Below are 18,827 nucleotides of genomic sequence, written 5' to 3'. Positions count from 1 at the left end.
AAATCGAAATAAAGCACAAAACTTGAAGACTCACACTATCTTGCCTCATTCTGGACCTGCCTCCACATTTCCCACAACGTAATTATTGAAGACTGGAAGGTAAATGTGCAATTGCTTTTTTTTCCTAAATTATGTTCTTTCTAATTACAGTCTTAAACCTTGACCTAACAGTCTGTCTCATCTCTGGGGTTTCCACGTTTAACTCGGTACCCAGCTTTGCGTCTGGCTATAGGCATTCAATAAATCACATAGTCAAATAGGCTGATGTGGTGGCCACTCATTTGTTGTCGTTTGAATGTATTCATCCTGAACTCACCCTTGACTAGGTTCCTTGAATTTGTGGTCATTGATCAGGGGACTTGAAATGCTGATCTGAGTCACTGCTTTCATTGGCAAAGGAATGAGGGCTGTGAATTAGGGATTGTTCTCAGACCCAGTGACGTACTGAGAGAAGAGATCATGGCTCCACACTCTGCTAACAAACTCTTTTTTACTGACTGTAAATGCTCTACAGCTGAACTCTGTACAAAACCCTAAGCACTTTCAAGATCTCAAAATACTCTCTATATATTTAAAGCAAACAAAGATAAAGCTCTCCTGTGATCAAAAAAACCACCTGAGTAAATGGAAAGAAATGCAATTCTAAACAAGTTACCATTTTTAACCTACCAAATTGGCAAAGACTAAAGAGGATTATAATATGCATTGTCAGAGACAGAATGTGGAATCCTAATCTCAGATACACCATTGGTAGGAGTCGTTAATTAGGAGAAAATATCTGGGTGGCAATTTGGAAATATGAACCAAATGTCTTCAAAAAGTGCGTACCTTTTGATTAGGAATTTCTATTCATTGGAACGTATGTCAAGGAAATAACTAAGAAGTGTGCAAAATTTAGTAATAAGGACAATCATTCAAGACTGGGCATGGTGGCTCCCCTGTAATCCAAGCACTTTGGGAGCCCAAGGCAGAGGGATCTCTTGAGACCAGGAGTTTGAGACCAGCCTGGTCAACATGGCAAAACCCCAATATTCCTGCTGAAAAATACAAAAATTAGCTGAGCATGGTGGCGCACATCTGTAATCCCAGCTATTTGAGAGGCGAAGGCACAAAAATTGCTTGAACCTGGGGGCCAGAGGTTGCAGCAAGCTGAGACTGCACCACTGTACTCCAGCCTGACTGACAGAGTAAGACTCTGTCTCAAAAAAAAAAAAAAAAAAAAAAAAAAAAAAAAGGATAATCATTCAAGTATTGACCTTAGTAGCAAAAACAGGGAAAAATCTAAATATACAACAAAGAAGAAATGGTTAAATTAATTTGGATATTTTTACCCAATGTAAAACTATTGGGCCATTAAAAATATTTATTGTCAGGGAAAGCTATCCGTAATAAGTATCAGTTTAAAAAATAAGTTACTAAACAGTACATAAATCACTATCTTATCTTCTCATACATAGTGTAATTGTATATACATGCACAGAAAAGGGAGCAAAAATATAGATTTCAAAATGTTAACAGTATTAACATCTCTGAGTGGTAGAAAATTGTTATTTTCTGATACTTTTACATTTAAGTATAAATTAGCTACCTCTTATAGAATCTTTTAAATAACACTTAAAAAAGGCTAAAATGAAAGAAAAAATTTAATGAGTAAAATCCATAAAGATTAATCTCAAGCTTTCCATATGTGAAAGGAATGAAAGTACTCACACATGCATAAGACCAACATATTTGACATTTAAAAATTTAAACTTCTGAACATTTTTTAAACGCGAAATTAAAGTAACAAGTTGAAATGATAGCCAGGATTTTAACAAGAGGGTTAATAGTTTTAGGTGCAAAAAGAGCTCTCACAAGTCAATGATAAAAATATGAGTATCTCAATTTATTTTTTAATAAATGAAAAATAAGAACAGGCCTCTGTGTTGCAACTGTACAGATGTTGAAAGGTACAACTTTGGGTAGACACCAGAGGGAAGCACAGCTGAATCTCAGCCCCAAAGTTCCCCTCAGCCAAGTTCCCTCTCCTCCAGAATGTAACACAATCATAGGTAGTAGCCAGGGTAAAAGCAAGAGCTTCACTAGAAAAGAAATACAAATTACAAAATAAAAATCTGAGAAAATGTTTAATCCCTTTAACTATCAAATTGCAATTTTTTTTTTTTTTTTTTTTTTGCCTTGCAAATAAATAATTGTCATTTACTTGTGAGACAATGAGAAAAAGACACCCCCAAACACTGTTGGGAGAACACAAATTGTTAGAATCTCTCTAGGTGTCATTTTCAAATTATGTATCAATGACATAAAAATATTTATGTCTTTTGTTCTTGTACTTCCAGAAGTCTATTCTACAGTAATAACCAGAGATAAAAACCTTTACATATAAACATGATTTATTATACTGAACATAAATATTAAAAATAGAAGATGATAGAGTTCACCTTTAAATGCCATGTAGGAGAATACTTAAGGGACTGGTAAAGTACCAATAGTATAGTATTAAGTGGAAAATGCAGAATGGCATGAATGATGTAAAAAACAAAATCATAATTTGCACACTCTTTGTAAAACCACATTGATATACTGTGCATGCACATATTAGAAACTGTAAGAAAAGACAAAGTATTAACAGCGTGCTGGAATCATGAGTGATTTTTCTTCTACACACTTTTTTCTATTTTCCAATTGTTCATCATGAGCACATATTATTTTCATAATCAGAAAAAGAAACCTCCTAGGAAATGCTTCTTTAAAAAGTAAACACATATGATGCAAAACTGTATCATAAAACAGTTGCAATAAAAGTCAGCCTGGGCAATAGCATTGAAAGCTAGGAGGCAGATCATTCCAAAATACTTCACAACAGCAATTTATGAAATAATTCATTAAATATACAGTACAATAAAAATCTATCAAAAAAGCATTTTCAACTTCTTCCACACTCTAGAAATATTTGCTACAATGACAACAACAGCAAAATCTAGTTAGCCCTGAAAGCTCTAAATAGCATGTTTAATTTTGTTCATCTTTCCAAGCACGCATGGGTGTGCTGCAGCAGAAAAGCTTGGAGCTTATAATTCAATGTGTCCTGGGATTTGACCACATAGATATTTTGTTGCTTAGGAAGAATTAGGAAGGCTAAAAAGCATAATGAGACTACTGCTGCCCCAGTTCAACTTCGAGATGCTAAAAGTGATAAACGACTTGTGTCCCAAATTTTGTGAACAAAATCAAAATGCAAATTTGTGTTTTTCGTGTGGCTGAATATGATACAAAACATACCTTATAGAATGTTTGCTAAAACTGAAGATAAACACAAGATAAAAGGAGACTGTAGTCCTTCCCTCAAGTCTCCCACAAGCCCCTTAAGGATAGGTGCCTTTATTAGACATTTTTTTTTTTTTTTTTTTTTTTTTTTGAGACAGTTTCACTCTTGTTGCCCAGGCTGGAGTGCAGCAGCATGATCTCGGCTCACTGCAATGTCAGCCTCCCAGGTTCAAACGACTGTCCTGACTCAGTCTCCCAAATAGCTTGGATCACATGCATGAGCCACCACGCCCGGCTAATTTTGTATTTTTAATAGAGACAGGGTTTCTCCATGTTGGTCAGGCTGGTCTCGAGCTCCCAACCTCAGGTGATCCTCCCGCCTCGGCCTCCCAAAGTGCTGGGATTACAGGCGTGAGCCACCACGTCTGACCCATTTAGACTTTTAACATCCAAAGAAGATCATGATTTTTTGAAAATATTGGATATAGTATTTGAGGTTTGAAGAATTTCTATACAATATGAAGAAAAGGATGGGGGAGAGTAGGACCAGTTGGGAGTGCGAGAGAAGGGGCAATTGCAAATTCACTTTTGAGCACACAGCCAAAATGTATACCTACTAGTTCCTGTTTCACCACCTCAGTGTTGATTCTGCAGTCGAAGATTGCTTTGGTTTTGCTCACATTCTACAAAAGTTCATTTCCACTTTTTTTTGTTGTCGTATTTTTAGCCTCCTCTTTTTTGTTTTGTTTTTTTTTTTTTTTTTTTTTTTTTTTTTTCTAATGCAATGTTGGCAACTTCAGTGACTCTGGGAGGCCAGTTTCCCCAGCAAGTTCCCATCAGGTACTTTTTGTTCCCTGCTGTGGATGCTTCTTGGATAGGTTGATAAGCAAATAAGTTCATGTTGGCGACAACACTTCCATTAAAGACGCCTGCAGTAAATCCTATGATGCAATCTCCTGCAGCTTAACTAACAGACCCAAGCTGGTCTGGCATGATCTATGCACCAGCTTGCAGAAGCAGTCAGATGAGTCACTGTGTGGCCCTCCGGGGAGAAGCAAGTCTATACTCTAAAAAATAAATAAATTTTTATTCTAGAAAATAAAATTTAAAAGAAACCCTCGACCTTGCCTAGAATTAATTACCTTTTGTTTTTAAAGGAAGTCATATTTCAGGCTCTCCCTATCCCTTCAAAAGAGCTCAAAACTGGGCCCAACACCAAGTCTCTCCCATGAACATTCAGGCGGGGTCTGAGGCGTTGTGGCCGGCAGGTTTGTCTCAGGAGAGTTTGCTTCAAGTGAAACTACGTAGGCACATGCAGCCCACTGAGTGGAGCAAACAGAGTTTCTTTCATTCTTAGTCATTCCTCAGCCTCAAATTATACACATGTTGGAAACTCCTACACCTACTTGTGCTATTTTGGAAAATAATTGGATTTAATAACTGAACTTAACCCATGTGCAAATCTAAAAGGACAAGGTTGTGGAGACACAGATAAGGAATCTACAGGTCACTGAGGAATAGCGCAGAACTGACAGGCAGCATGCCAGCGTGAAGGGCAGCGTGGCATTCCTGGGACAGAGAGGAGAGGGCAGGGACTTCTGCAGGGGATCGGGTCAATTCTACCTGCAACAAGCAAGTAGCAAGCAGGCTTTTCCGTTTTATTTAGAGATGTGGGTATCATTTCTAAGTGTCTCCACTTGATAACTATTTTTATACATAACCTTTAACTTTTTAAAATACATCATAAATACAGAAATGCATAAAATTTATCCTTAATTACAAAAGCAGTGCAAGCTCACATCAGCACAGAATGAAAACAAAGAAACAATAACAGACAAAAAAGTACCTTTATTTTATCCTTAAGAGAGCAAACCACTGTTAACTTTTTGTGATTCTTCTGAATTCTTTATTCTTCATCTTTTTATGCCTATAAACATTCTGATATAATACATCATGAACATTTGTCTTATCATTAAGGATTTTTTCATGAAGGTGATTTATAATGCTTGCATATTGTCCCATCATCTCACTAAACCATTCACTAAACCAACCCTTTATAGCCAGGCTTTTAGGGTTATTCTGATTTTTTTGCTTTTAAAAATCATGTGGCACTCTATGTCTTTGGTTATGTCTTTAAGACAAATTCCTGAAACTGGAATTTAGTTGTCAATGGGTAGACCCATTTCAACCGGTTTTGCAAAACTGCCTTCCAGAAAGTTTGTGATAATTTATAATTCTCCAAAAATATATTTTACCTGAACCCAGTTTTGTTAATTTTAGCCACTTTGACAGGGAAACTTAGAATATCTCTGTTAGATAATCTGTATTTTTCTTATCACTAATACAGCTTACAGCTAATATTATTTTCTGTCTTTATTAGCCACTTATACAGCTTTTACTAATTGTCTACTCATGCTCTTTGACCACTTTTCTATTGAGGTAGTTGTCCTTTTTTAAATTATTTTCCAAAATATGTAAGATATACATATTCTTAAAAGTATACCCCAGGACTCCAGAGCAACTTAAAACTCCTACTCTGCAGAGGAAACATAAATGTCCTGAGACCTAATCAAAATTCCCTCCAACATGAGAGCCTTTCAGGGGCAACTGACTTCAGAGACTTTTAAATTCTATAACACAGTAGGATACCAGAGGAGATTTTATTCCTGTCCTAAATGAATGATCATTGTGCGCCCTGAAGTGAAATAATACATTACCTTATCCTTGAAGTGAAACTGCAGCTGCTATTCTTATCCTTATATTATTTGAAATCTCTTCTGAACATTTACTAAATTACTTGCTTGGCAACATTTTTTGACAGTGGGTATCTGTGAATTGCATTTTATTAAAAGGAGTAATAAGGAAAAGGAGAAGGGGGAGAAAGAAAAAAAGGAAGGGGAAGGGGAAGGAGAAGAGGAAGAGAAGGAGAAGAAAGAGGATGAGGAAAAGGAGAAGGAGGAAGAGGAGAAAGAATAGGAGAAGGAAGAGGAGAAGGAGGAGGAGGAAGTCATCCCTTTCACCTATTTAAGGTTTTCAGCTTACTAAATTTTAGTCAATGTTCCATTCCTTCTGATATTGCCTCACTCTCACTTCATGAGCCTGCGAGAATGAACCACCTCCTGGGCTGTCTCTGGGAAGAAGTTCTCAGCGTCCCTGCCAGCCCATTTTGTCTGATTTTCTTGTACCACTTTTCTACCAGCCCAGTAAGGCTGTGTAGGAGTCCTCTAGTGAAACCATTGATTTCACCGCCTCGCTGCCCTTCTGAATTCCATGTGATCCTCTGAATTCCTCCTGCCTTCCAAAAGTCTGTTTGTCATCTGAATCAGACCACCACTGATTTTGGTAAAGGAGGTGAGGGGCTTGGGAGCAGAAGCAGGTCCCACTGTGCCTGTAACCTCCTGGCTTGCTAATGTTCATGGCCCCCACTGTGAGCCACGACCAGCCCAGACCCCTCTGGAGGGAGAAAATGAGACACAGAATATTGGAGCAGATAATTATTCTCAGAGATCATTTAGTTCAACTCCATTTTACAGATGAAAAATAATGAAAGAAAAATCCTCTGATCTTATGTTAATTATCTTATTGGCAATGCAGGAAAGAGGCAAAATCTACCTTTGTTCCTTGTTTCTTTGAAAAGTTAGATCCAAGAAGTACAGAAGGCAGTTATTTTATGGGGCTCACTGAACTGAGAACCAAAAACAATGATTTGGGGTGAGTGTGGGAAGAAAAGTCCATTTTAACTCCCAGTAATGGTATCAGAATTTTAACCAGGTATTTCACAGACTCAAGTTCATGGTTTAAGAAGTAAACATGCAGTGCTTATCCTGCTCTCAATCTTCCAAAAAAAAAAAAAAACCATGTTTTTTCAAACTAATCAAAACTCTAAATTTTCAATTTTTACTTAGAATCCCAAAATGAAATACAGAAGAAAAAATGTAAGACACTTTTCTCCTCAAACCAGGCTTTTAGATCAAAATCCTATACCTGCTCTCTCACATGCCCTAAGATGCATTTGGATGATCCCTAAGGCTCTTTCTAGCTCTAGGATACTAGATTGCAAATTAACACCAAAACCAATTATCTAGGAAGCCAAACAGCCACATGCTGTCGCACCCTAGGCCCCGGCAGCAGCCCCTGCCAGCCGCTCACACTCCACTGAGAAAACACTGGCAACTTAACAGTAGTTACGCAGTTTCTTCCTGCTCTCTCTCATCCTTTCCTTTCTCCATGCCTCTCTCCTTCACTTCAACCTTTCCTTGTCTCCTAAAACCCTGACCTAAATTCATGGGCCTTAAAAAAGAAGAGACTCTGGCTCTCAGGGTTAGTTATATTTGTATATTCAGAGTTCAGATGAAAGGCTGGCGCCAAAATAAAGAGAAGCCACAAGCAATTCTTGCTTTCCGTTTCTGTTCCGGAGGGTATCTGCATTCACACTTGTAAAGGAAGCATTTCCTTGGGAGTGAAAGTGAAGTGCTCCCCACAAAGTTCATTGCCATGTTCATTACAAAGTAAAATAAGGCACTTCATCTACCACAGGCATTGATTGCTTTCCACTGAATGCCCATTCAAATGCATGAACAACCTTCAGAACCCTGACTTATTTTCAAAATATACATTGAAATCCCCTGAAATGCACCAGCTTTTCTAGCACTTCCTATAAGAATTCTTAAAATGTGTTATTTGATTAGTATTGTATGTGGCAAATCAAAAGGTGCTCTTTTTACAAATAATATTACTACTGCTCACCAAAACTCATGAAGCTGAATCATTTCTCTTTTCCCACTATAACTGGGGATGGGAGGTAGAGATCCCCAAAGGAATGCTTTCTTACTTCTATCCCACTTAACCCATTATAATCCAGTACTTTTTTTTTTACCATTTACCATTAAGAAACTTACGGCATAAAACAACACTTTCAGTCGGGTACGGTGGCTCACGCCTGTAATCCTAACACTTTGGGAGGCCAAGACGAATGGATCGCCTGAGGTCAGGAATTCGAGACAAGACTGGCCAAAATGGCAAAACTCTGTCTCTACTGAAAAAACAAAAAAAGTAGCCAGGCATAGTGGCACACGCCTATAGTCCCAGTTACTCAGGAGGCTGAGGTAGGAGAATTGCTTGAACCCAGGAGGCAGAGGTTGCAGTGAGCCAAGATCATGCCATCATACTCCAGCCTGGGCGACAAGAGCAAAACTCCATCTCACAAAAAAAAAAAAAAAAAAAAAAAAATACACTTTCGTTATTACCTATTATAATCCAGTACTTTTTACCATTTACCATTATAAGAAACTTACAACATAAAATGTACTCTCCTGGTAATGGAAAAATAAACAAAACTGACCTGAAGAAGCCTAGATTCATCCAAAGGAAGAAAATATGCAGGCAGATAGATGGTAGAATGAATCTGAAATTTGGAGGCCTAAATTTGAAGACCAGTGAAGCTGTCTGAGGGACTCCCAGGTACATGTTGTTACTAAGCAACCCACCAGTCCTCCAGGGCCAAAGCAAAAATTCCTATCCAGCCTGTTGCTGCTCATTAAGGAATTTTCCCTGGAGAACTCTGCCAAACCAATCACTGCCCTCTTTCAGGTTAGGCCTAGTTTTTGTTTTTTGTTTGTTTTTGTTTTTTGTTTGTTTGGTTGGTTGGTTTTTTTTTTTTTTTTTTTTTTTTTTTGAGACAGAGTCTTGCTCTGTTGCCCAGGCTGGAGTGCAGTGGTGTGATCTTGGTTCACTGCAACCTCCAACTCCTGGGTTCAAGCGATTCTCCTGCCTCAGCCTCCCAAGTAGCTGGGACTACAGGTGCGTGCCACGATGCCTGGATAATTTTCGTGTTATTACTAAAGACGGGGTTTCACCATATTGGCCAGGCTGGTATTGAACTCCTGACCTTGTGATCTGCCTGCCTTGGCCTCCCAAAGTGCTGGGATTACAGGCATAAGTCACCTCACCTGGCCAGGCCTAGTTTTTATAACTGAACAAGAGTCATTGAAAACCTCTTGAAAAGGAAAAGAGTATCAGTACCCTAGTGAATGCCAGGGATGATGAATGAGAACTCTAATTAACTTAGGGTAAGGCTTTTCTTATACTAAAAATAACTTCAAATTTTTCCAAGGTTAAACCTAGTTGACATGATCTTACCTCTTGGCCCAGGTAACAACGATGGGCTGCTGATGCTGTAAATACTGAAAGAATGCAGCAAAGTTCACTAACTATAGCAGCACCTAAAATCAGACTCACATTTATCTCTATATGCAGAAGCTGTGCAGCTGTCAGTTCTCACCAAGTAATACGGGAGGAAAAAAGAAACAGGAAAGTGACATTAGGGAGACAAACCAAGGAAGGAAAGAAGGGAAGGAGGGAACAAGAAGAAAATGTTGGTTTAAATGAGGGAGGAAGTAAGGAAGGGGAAAAATACTATGTAACCATTGTTAATTTTTTAACCAGAAATGTATGGCTATAGTTAGACCAAAGTCATAAAGAGGAACTGAGGCAGTTGCCTGAATTATCTAAGACTTTTTAAAAAGTAAATTTAACAACCTAACATCCAAAAAATCTTATTTGGATTTGCTATACATTTCAAACGAACACTTCTTGAGGTGATTGGGTATTGTTAATGTTGTTTAAATGTTTCTATGTATGTTTTATCCAACTACTTTTCTAAATTCTCCTTTTACTTTCCTGAGCCTAGCAGAAATTGCTAGACATAGCTTTTCATTGATCGCTCTAACACTTACTCCTGATCTCCCTTAAGTCAGGTGGCACTGGGACCATTTGAATGGCCTGGACTCTGCAGTCAGTTGAAAACAGACCCTCACTGTAGGCCAACAGCAGATCTAGTACCATCTTATCGGAGTAATACTTTAAGCTACCATGAGCCTTAGAAATGAAACTGCAATCATCATCCTATCAAATCATTTCACCAGGGACCAACATCAAACTAGAGCTCTTTGCCTTTGACTTTGTGCTACAAAATAGAATCTGAATTCAGTGAAACAGCAGTCCTCAAAAAAGTGAATACCAAGCATGGTGGCTCATGCCTGTAATCCCAGCACTTTGGGAGGCTAAGGTGGGTGGATCACTTGAGGTCAGGAGTTTGAGACCAGCCTGGCCAACAGGATGAAACCCCATCTCTACTAAAAATACAAAAAATTAGCCAAGCGTGGTGGCACACACCTGTAATCCCAGCTACTGGGGAGGCTGAGGAAGGAGAATCTCTTGAACCTAGGAGGTAGAGGTTGCAGTGAGCCAAGATTGTGCCACTGCACTCCAGCCTGGGCAACACAGCAAGACTCTGTCTCAAATAAATAAATATATATATATAAATAAAAATTGAACATCAGCTCACACATGAGTGGGATTCAGCCAGAAACCCGAGCTAGACCTTTGGCAAGCCTAGCGGAGGCCCATGTGGGTGACATCACTTCAAATCAGTTCTTTTGCAGCTCTGGAAACATATTCCCCTTCAAAAAGACCCCTTTCTTCCAGAAGCAGCAGTTCAACAAAACAATGAAAGTAAACATCTAGAGCAGGCCCAAGAAGTCTTATATCCACGTTAAAATCATATCTGAAGCTGCTCATCCAAGGTAGCATAAAGTAAAATAAAAGTCCACAGGTTTCTTTCATTTACACACAGGATATGCACCTGAAAAGTTGCATATAAATTGTATCTATTATGTAAACTAGCATTAAGTTTCATTTGAAGCAGTGTTGTCCTATTTAAGGCAATTATAATGCCTGGAACATTGTTTAGATGCAGATTCCCTGTGCTTTCTCCTGGAGAATCTAATTCAACACTGCTGGGTTGGGACCCAGGGTGCCTCAGATGATTTATTATATGTTTTAAACTCAGGTGAGTTTGAGATGCAATGATTTTAGAAATTCCTGTGGAGATTCCTATTTTTAAGCATGTGCATCATCTTCAACTTGTTTTTCAGTTAGGTTAACTTTGCCTGTATGTCAGTTTACTTCACTGAAGATGGGAAACTCACTAAACACATGCTATGCAGTGTTCCTCCAGACACAGTGGACAAGTTCATGTTTTCTGATGGATACAGTTTATAGAAACTGAACAAGAGCAAGAGGAAGGCAGGAAGGGCAAATTTTACCTTGCACAAGCCTAATGTTAAGGAGTGGAGATGGTGGCTGAAGGTAGGTTATGCTATGAGTTTTAGGGAGGTGGGCGTGTCTGAGCAAACACTATCTGTACTTTGTCTCCTTTAGTTTGAATCCCCAGGGATCCTCCAGAGTGTGTGCATTTATTCATCTCTGAATTAAGGAGTGTACAATATTTAATCTGTTGTAGGGAACAGAACTCTGGACCCCTCACCATTAAACTGGTGATGCTCAGGGAAAGAAACAAGACTGATGGTATTAGCTGGTGCATCATTTACTCATTGGGTATTACTATCTCTTGATTACCAAGACCACTTACAAGAACAATTTTGACCATTTTGAGTATGCAACTGTCCAGATTAATACGTAGAGAACTGATCATGTTTATTTGATAGTGCCATTATCTCTGACTCTGATTCACCCACACAGAGCTCCTTTCTGGTCCTAGACCGTGCTAACCACACTGTCACCCCAGGGCCCCTGCAATTGCTCTTCCACCTGCCTGTAACACTCTTACCCCAGGTATCTCAGGGCTTGATGCCTCACTGCACTCAGGCCTCCACTCAAAGCTCACCTCATTGGAGAAGCTGTCCATGATCACCCTATACAAAAGACCTCCCCCATTATTCTCAGTCCTTCCAGCCAGTTTTGCTTTCCTTCATAGCACTTATCATCTAATTAATGTTTACTTTTTTGTTGATTTACTGTCAACAAGTCTGCCCCTTCCCGCCCCGCCACTCCCCCTCCTCCCCCCGGCCCCCCCCACACACACACACTAAGTACCATGCAGGCAGGGACTAGGTTCTATTCACCAGTGAATCTCAATGCCAAGTATATAGTGGCGTTCAAGGCATACTCATTCAAAAAGTGAAAGGGTATATGTATTGGTTTGAAAAAGATATGATAAATTCTTGACGTTTCTGACCTTAAAAGATATTTTGCATAGCCAAATGTAAACAAGCATATGCATTTATAAAACTAAAGACTAGAGAGTTTAATTAAAATGTAGAGTCATCCCATTACTTGAAAGGTTATCCACATGAGATACCTATAACTTCAGCCATTTTCTGAATAATAGCAGGACCCCTTAACAAAAAACGCACAAAATGACTAAAATTATCATAGGCAAAAATGCGATGAGTCGGGAGAGGCAGTATTTATCATGACCTGTATTGTTTTTGTTTTTGGAGATGGAGTCTTGCACTGTCACCCAGACTGGAGTGCAGTGGCGTAATTTCAGCTCACTGCAACTTCCGCCTCCCAGGTTCAAGGGATTCTCCTGCCTCAGCTTCCCAAGTAGCTGAGATTACAGGCGCCCACCACTACATGGGTTAATTTTTTGTATTTTTAGTAGAGACAGGGTTTCACTATGTTGATCAGGCTGGTCTTGAACTCCCGACCTCGTGATCCACCCGCCTCACCCTGCCAAAGTGCTGGGATTACAGGTGTGAGCCACAGCGCCCAGCCCCTGTACTGTACTTTTAAAAACTTTTTTGTAACTATTGTATTTTTTGTAACTATTAGGCATTGTGTTTATTAAAAGTATGTCTGTCCAGCAGTTGCTTTCCACTACAGTTTAAGCCCCCTGAGAACAGGGCTCATCTTATCCATCTTCGCATGCCTCTATTACGCCTATCTGAATGTGTTACGAATAGTAGGTAACCAGAAAATACACTTACCTAATGAAAAACACCTGTATCAACTCACATAGTACCTATATGTTCTCTGAATATATTTTATACATTTTGGCAGTAAAATAAGAGTTTCTTAATTTAGCATTGTTTCGCTTGTACACATGCTTGCTGACAAAGATCTTAAATCTTCATAAAATTTAAGATGGAGGAGTAGAGAATTTTAAAATATGTACAAAGACAAAATGTCCTAAAAATACTTTGTTTTAATTGGCAATAGCATCAACACTGCAGAACATCAAAAGCAGAACGTTACAATCTGAAAAGTCCACACCATAAAAAAGACCATGCTACTTCAGTCCAGACTTGTTAACCAGAAATATCATCCTGTGCAATCCCAAAGATTGCCTAAATCTCAATGAGATTATGAAAGAATATCCAGTGTGTGTTTGTTCATGTTATTTCCACAAACTACAGACAGGCCTCGTAAGGCGGATTTTCAATGAGGCTCACGAAGCCTCTCACTTGCTCAGGAAGGAAGCCCCATGGTGTGCCCAGGGGCCCGTTTCCTTACAGTCCCCACCGCATCTCACACACATAGTTGCATAAGCTTCAGACCCACCCCTGCCAGGGCTCCCTTAGAATATTAATACTAAGAAAACTGGGCTAGAATTCGCAGAAATGATCCAGAAGTCATGTATTGACTTAAAGCATTTTCAACAGCCCAATGAGAGAGAAACAAACCAGGTCGAATTGTCTCTTTGCACCATTGTAACCATTACTTTTCCCAGGATACAAAATTTCGTGTTGGAAACCACGACTAGATAAAAGCAACGTTCATTAAATGTAAGCAGACGTAATCCCAGATACTTATCACCCATAAAAACTAGGTGATGTGTGTGGTGAAACCAGACTGCGGGCGCTCAGTACTTATTTCTGGTGGTAAACACATTGTTCTTATTGCTGCTAAGTATAACTGGTGAAAATAGAGACCGACCCGTTTTCATTCAGAATTCGAGTCCTGTTGTATCACAAAACTAAGCAAACTAAACGTTAATTGCGCGATTAATTAAACTAGATTTGCAATCATCTTTGACGCACGCAAGGATCAAAACAAACCCCAAAAACTTGCTGTCGCCTCGGGATTTGGCTACTGAAAATTTCAAACTCGAGTCGTGCTTCCTTAAAGACTAGAAAGATTTAGGGAAGAGCTGGGGGTGTTCTCAGACAACCACACACTCTCCTCTTCCTACCCTGCCTCAGACCCTCTCCCGTGTTGGTAACGCTAGTTCTTCCCCTCCGGTATGCTATACTCGGTTAATTCCTCATCGGTGGCTAAGGGGGTACAACTATCTGGCAGTTTTTTGCTTGTTAAGTATGACAGCGCATTTTCTTAGGTTCGCCTAACCTACCAAGCGGTTTATGTTGAAGCTAGTCCTTCTCCTTCACCCCTGAACAGGTCCGCTGGGCCTTCCCACTCCTCCCTCGTGGTTCCTCAACTTGGGACGGGTCCCCACCACTTCTCCATGACAGGCCCGGCGGCCCGCGGCCTTGGGGCACCGGACCTCTCCGGCGACACGCCTTCAGGAAGGTCCCCTCGGGGTGGCCGCAACGCCACGGCAAAGTTACCGGGGAAAGCAAAAGGGCGGCCCAGCGCACTTCCAATAGGACGCAGCCAGTTCCCAGGCCCGGACGCGCCCGAGAGGAGGGGGAAGGGAGTGTCCCCGCCGAATCCCGAGAAAGGCCGCAGGACCCACCTCCGGCTCCCTCCCGCGCCCGCCCAGGCCCCACCTCCCCCGGTTCGCACAAAGCCTTCCGAGGGCGGGGGCCGGCCCGCGGGGAGGCCGTCAGGACGCGGCCGGGCCCGGCCCGGTGACCCGCGGGCGACTCCGGCCGCGCAGGCTGTGGCTCGCCGGCGCGTCTGGAGTGCCTGTCCGGGACGGGAAGGACGCGAGCCCAGCGTTCCCGCCGCCCCGAGCCCCCGGCCTTGACGGCGAGAGCACCCAGAGAAGGCTCGGCGCGCCCCACGCAGTCCCGCCTGCCGCGTCCGAATTGGCGGCCAACTGCGTGGAGGGCCGCGAGCTCCAGGGGCGTGCAGACGCCGTCGGGGCGCGGGTGAATCGCTCAGCAGCAGGCGCCCCTTGGCGCCCCGCCGAGGCCCTAACTCGAGGCCTCACTTGAGTTCCCCCAGTTTGCGAACCGTCCTTTCCCCCGGGCACCTGAGGAAGGTGGCCAAACAATGCGGGGGCGGACCCAGGAGAGGGAGGCGGGGGAGGGGAAGAGGGAGGCGGGATGTCGAGGGAATGGGGGACGGCGCCGGCCGCCCCCGCGCCCCCGGCCTCCCAGCGCCTCGCCTCCCTTCGGGGCCACAGGCGGGCGCGCACTCACGCCCACCCTCCTGCCCGGTGCGAGAAGATGGCCGTTTCTGCCTCAGTATAAAAGCTCTTTGTTGCGGTCACACAAAAGCGGCCAAGCCCCACTTTTCCAGTAGGCCCTTTGGACAAATCGAAGGAACTCAGCTGAACTTCCAAATGGCCCTAAACGCCAGATCGGTGGGAGCAGCTAAAGCAGAGGGGGAAGAGCAGGCCTCCCGCGCCCATCTACCAAAACCTCTGCCAATATCCAAGTATTCATCCGGGAGCGGGAGCTGAGACCATTCCTAAGGGAGGAAGGAAAAGGAAAACCCACTTTTACTATCAAGGCCCAAAGGGGATATTAAACATTCACATTGTTGTAGGGTTTCTCCTCTTAATCAGGGTAGAAACATAATGCGGAAAAGTCTGGATCCACCAAAAAGAAAAAGAAAAAAGAAAGAAAAATACCAACAATAGCAACTTAAAAACAAAAACAAAAACATAACAAACCAGTTGCCATCAGCCCAAAGTGGTAGTAGCAGCAGCCGGCGCGTGTGATCCACTTACTTGTCCGACTCTTGTGACATGTTTGATCCAATGAACTTGCTCCCCTTTTCCTGGAGCCTCAGCCTCTGGTGAAACTGGACTTTCAAGTCTGTGCAGGTGAAGGTGTGTGAGAGCGCCCGAGATGGCAGAACAAGAGCTACAGGTAATTCTGCTTTTTCGTCCCCCCTCACCACTCTCGCTCGCTCGCCCGCTCGCGCCCTCACCTAGCCGGAAAGGTGGGATAAGGGGGGGCCCCTCACATGGGGCCCGAGCTCGGAGGCGGCCGGGCGGCGCGGAGTCCTCCTGGATCGTGGCAATGGGCAGACACAGAGCAGAAAGTGGCGGACTTGGGCGGCCACAGGTAACTTTCTCGCAAGGAGCTGAATTCTTTCACTAAAGGGTACAAGCCCGAGGGACGAGCTGCGCGATGATTGGCTGGGGAGCTCCCTCAGGTGAGCTGCCATTGGCAGAGGCGCACTCAGGTAAGGCCCTTCTCCAAGTGAAGGTAACTCACTCCGAAGTTTACCTGAGTGGAGCGGCGGCATGCTTGCAGTTCGGCGGCAGCCTGTGAGAGCTGAGGGTCAGTTCTTCGAGTAGACCTCAAGCTGCGTTTTCCTCCTTCTCCAAGGCAGGGATGGGAAGGTCGGGGGTACTGGTTGAAGCGAAGAAAGGGGTTGGGGGAATGCAACACCTGCAAACACTAGGGATTATGGGTCGAGCGGAAGAACTAATGAGAGCCGAGCTCAGGTATCCCAAGTCAACCAGAATCAAGTGCGCAGTACGCCACAAGGCATTTAATGCCCACAGTAACAGGGCTGTTTGACAGTGGCAGAAGAGGACGGGAGTAAAGTTACTTTGTGCTGAGAGGGGGAAAGAGGCACAAAGTTTGGTCTGTTGCGTAATTGAATTTTTAACATTCTTATCCACAACAAACACTTTTCGTGTCCTGCTGTGTAAAAGACATCAGATATATTACAGATTTTCAAGCAGGTGAGCATCCTTTTACGAGCAGGGCAGGTGGGGAGTGGCGTGGTTTTGATGGAGTGAGGAGATTTGGTTGAATGGACACCAAGATGGCCAGGCGCACCTCTTCGATCTCAACTCTGCAGCCTGGGATTCCAGAGCTGCAAACAACCACTGAATTCGTTCTGTAAACCTGTTGTCATTTGACGTTTCCAGGCAGGCATCAACATTTACATTGTAATTCAATAGACGCTACTACTACAAAGGTGCTTTATTCTTCCAGCTTAATATGGTTGCTACGGAAACACTGCAGGATGAAACTGATTTTTTTTGTGGTAATGTTTCTCCTGGTTGGGAACAACGCAAATTAGCAGAGGTGTAATTTATAACCGCCGCTACCAAAGAGTGAAGTGTTTGTGGAAGTTCTGACTGGGATCTAGCTCGTACATATGGATTGTGGAAATAAAGGAGGACGTGGAAAGCTTACCATATTTTATTTCACGTTAATACTAAAGCTGCCAGACTTCATACAACTTTTCTTTTAATCTTTATGGATCACATATTTTCTGGAAATTACACGATAAAACAAGGTTTGGTTTGTTCCATGTGTCCATTTTCAACAAACAAATTTCAAAATTGTATTTTTTAAAAACAATATAAACACACACTTTAAAAACTAATATATTTTAAGACAATGCAGGTACTATTTTAATATAATATTTTAAGATAATGCAATACCTATCATGTTCCTCTCCTTTTTAGAGGCAGCCACATTCCACTTTTATCTGTCTCTTCTGTCATTCACCTCCCTATTTCTAAACAATTTATACCGCCATCTCTTGATTTGCCAATAGATGTTGTGCTTTGACTACCTGTTGCTTCAGATTAGGATTTAGCTCTTTCATGCCAAGCAACTTCTCCTTCCAACACAGCAGTTTCACAGTTTAGGAGCTGAGTGACTATGCCAATAGCAATGACAACAGAGCCAATAGTGTACTATTATTGTTTTCTTTCTTACAAAACTTTGCATCTATTTACTTAATTTATTATGCACCTATCCTGATATTTTTCTACAACTGATCTATCAAATGACTATCATGTTTGTTTTCCAAATGATCAAACAATCAATTCCAATTTTCCCCTGAAAACAATTCCTCCAGAAATTCATTGTTCTACTGTTTCAATGGAGCTGAGTTGCTCTGTGAATCCACTGCTCAAGTGTCATCCTGGGACATTCCTTTTTTTTTTTTTTTTTTTTTTCTTTTTTTTTTCAGAATCTCTCTTTGTTGCCGAACTGGAGTGTAATGGTGTGATCTCAGCTCACCGCAACCTCTGCCTCCCGGGTTCCAGCGATTCCCCTGCCTCAGCCTCCCAGGTAGCTGGGATTACAGGCATGTGCCACCACATTCAGCTAATTTTGTATTTTTAGTAGAGATGGAGTTTCTCCATATTGGTCAGGCTGGTCTAGAACTCCCAACCTCAGGTGATCCACCTGCCTCGGCCTCCCAAAGTGCTGGGATTACAGGCATGAGCCACCACGCTCAGCCTGGGACACTCCTTAATTTGTAGTGTGAGAAAACCCATTTCTGTGTTTTGTGCCTTTTTTCTTGGTTTACTGCTTCATTTTCTATGGCACATGTTTTAGTAACAGCCCAAGAAAAGGTACAGAAGGTAAAATTTGAGTTCTTACATACTAGATATGTCTTTATTCAACTTTTACTTTTAATAGAGAGTTTGACCAAGTGTAGAATTCTAACCAGAACTTCTTCATTCATAATTTTATAGAAATTGCTCTTTCACTTATTTATTTTAATTTTTAATTAAAAAAATATTTTAGGCCATGCACGGTGGCTTGCACCTGTAATCCCAGCACTTTGGGAGGCCAAGGCAGGAGGATTACTTGAGTCCAAGAGTTCAAGATCAGCATGGGCAATGTAGCTAGACCCCATCTCTG

The 18,827-nt window shown here is 41.9% G+C and overlaps 1 protein-coding gene across 1 annotated transcript in view; it reads right to left on the bottom strand.

The window, feature by feature from the left end:
• The window catches only part of GRHL2 (grainyhead like transcription factor 2), a 187,545-nt gene extending 170,074 nt beyond the window's left edge, over positions 1-17,471 (bottom strand). Inside the window, exon 1 of the mRNA XM_008001246.3 lies at positions 15,932-17,471. Within this exon, the coding sequence (XP_007999437.2) occupies positions 15,932-15,951 (20 nt within the window). The 5' untranslated portion in view covers positions 15,952-17,471. The remainder of the gene's footprint in view (positions 1-15,931) is intronic.
• Between the last annotated feature and the right edge of the window lie 1,356 nt (positions 17,472-18,827).

This window comes from Chlorocebus sabaeus, chromosome 8 (genome assembly GCF_047675955.1).
Source record: "Chlorocebus sabaeus isolate Y175 chromosome 8, mChlSab1.0.hap1, whole genome shotgun sequence".
NCBI classification, from domain to species: Eukaryota; Metazoa; Chordata; class Mammalia; order Primates; family Cercopithecidae; genus Chlorocebus; species Chlorocebus sabaeus.
The sequence above is the reverse complement of the archived record's forward strand: the minus strand, read 5'-3'. Positions and strand labels throughout refer to the sequence as shown.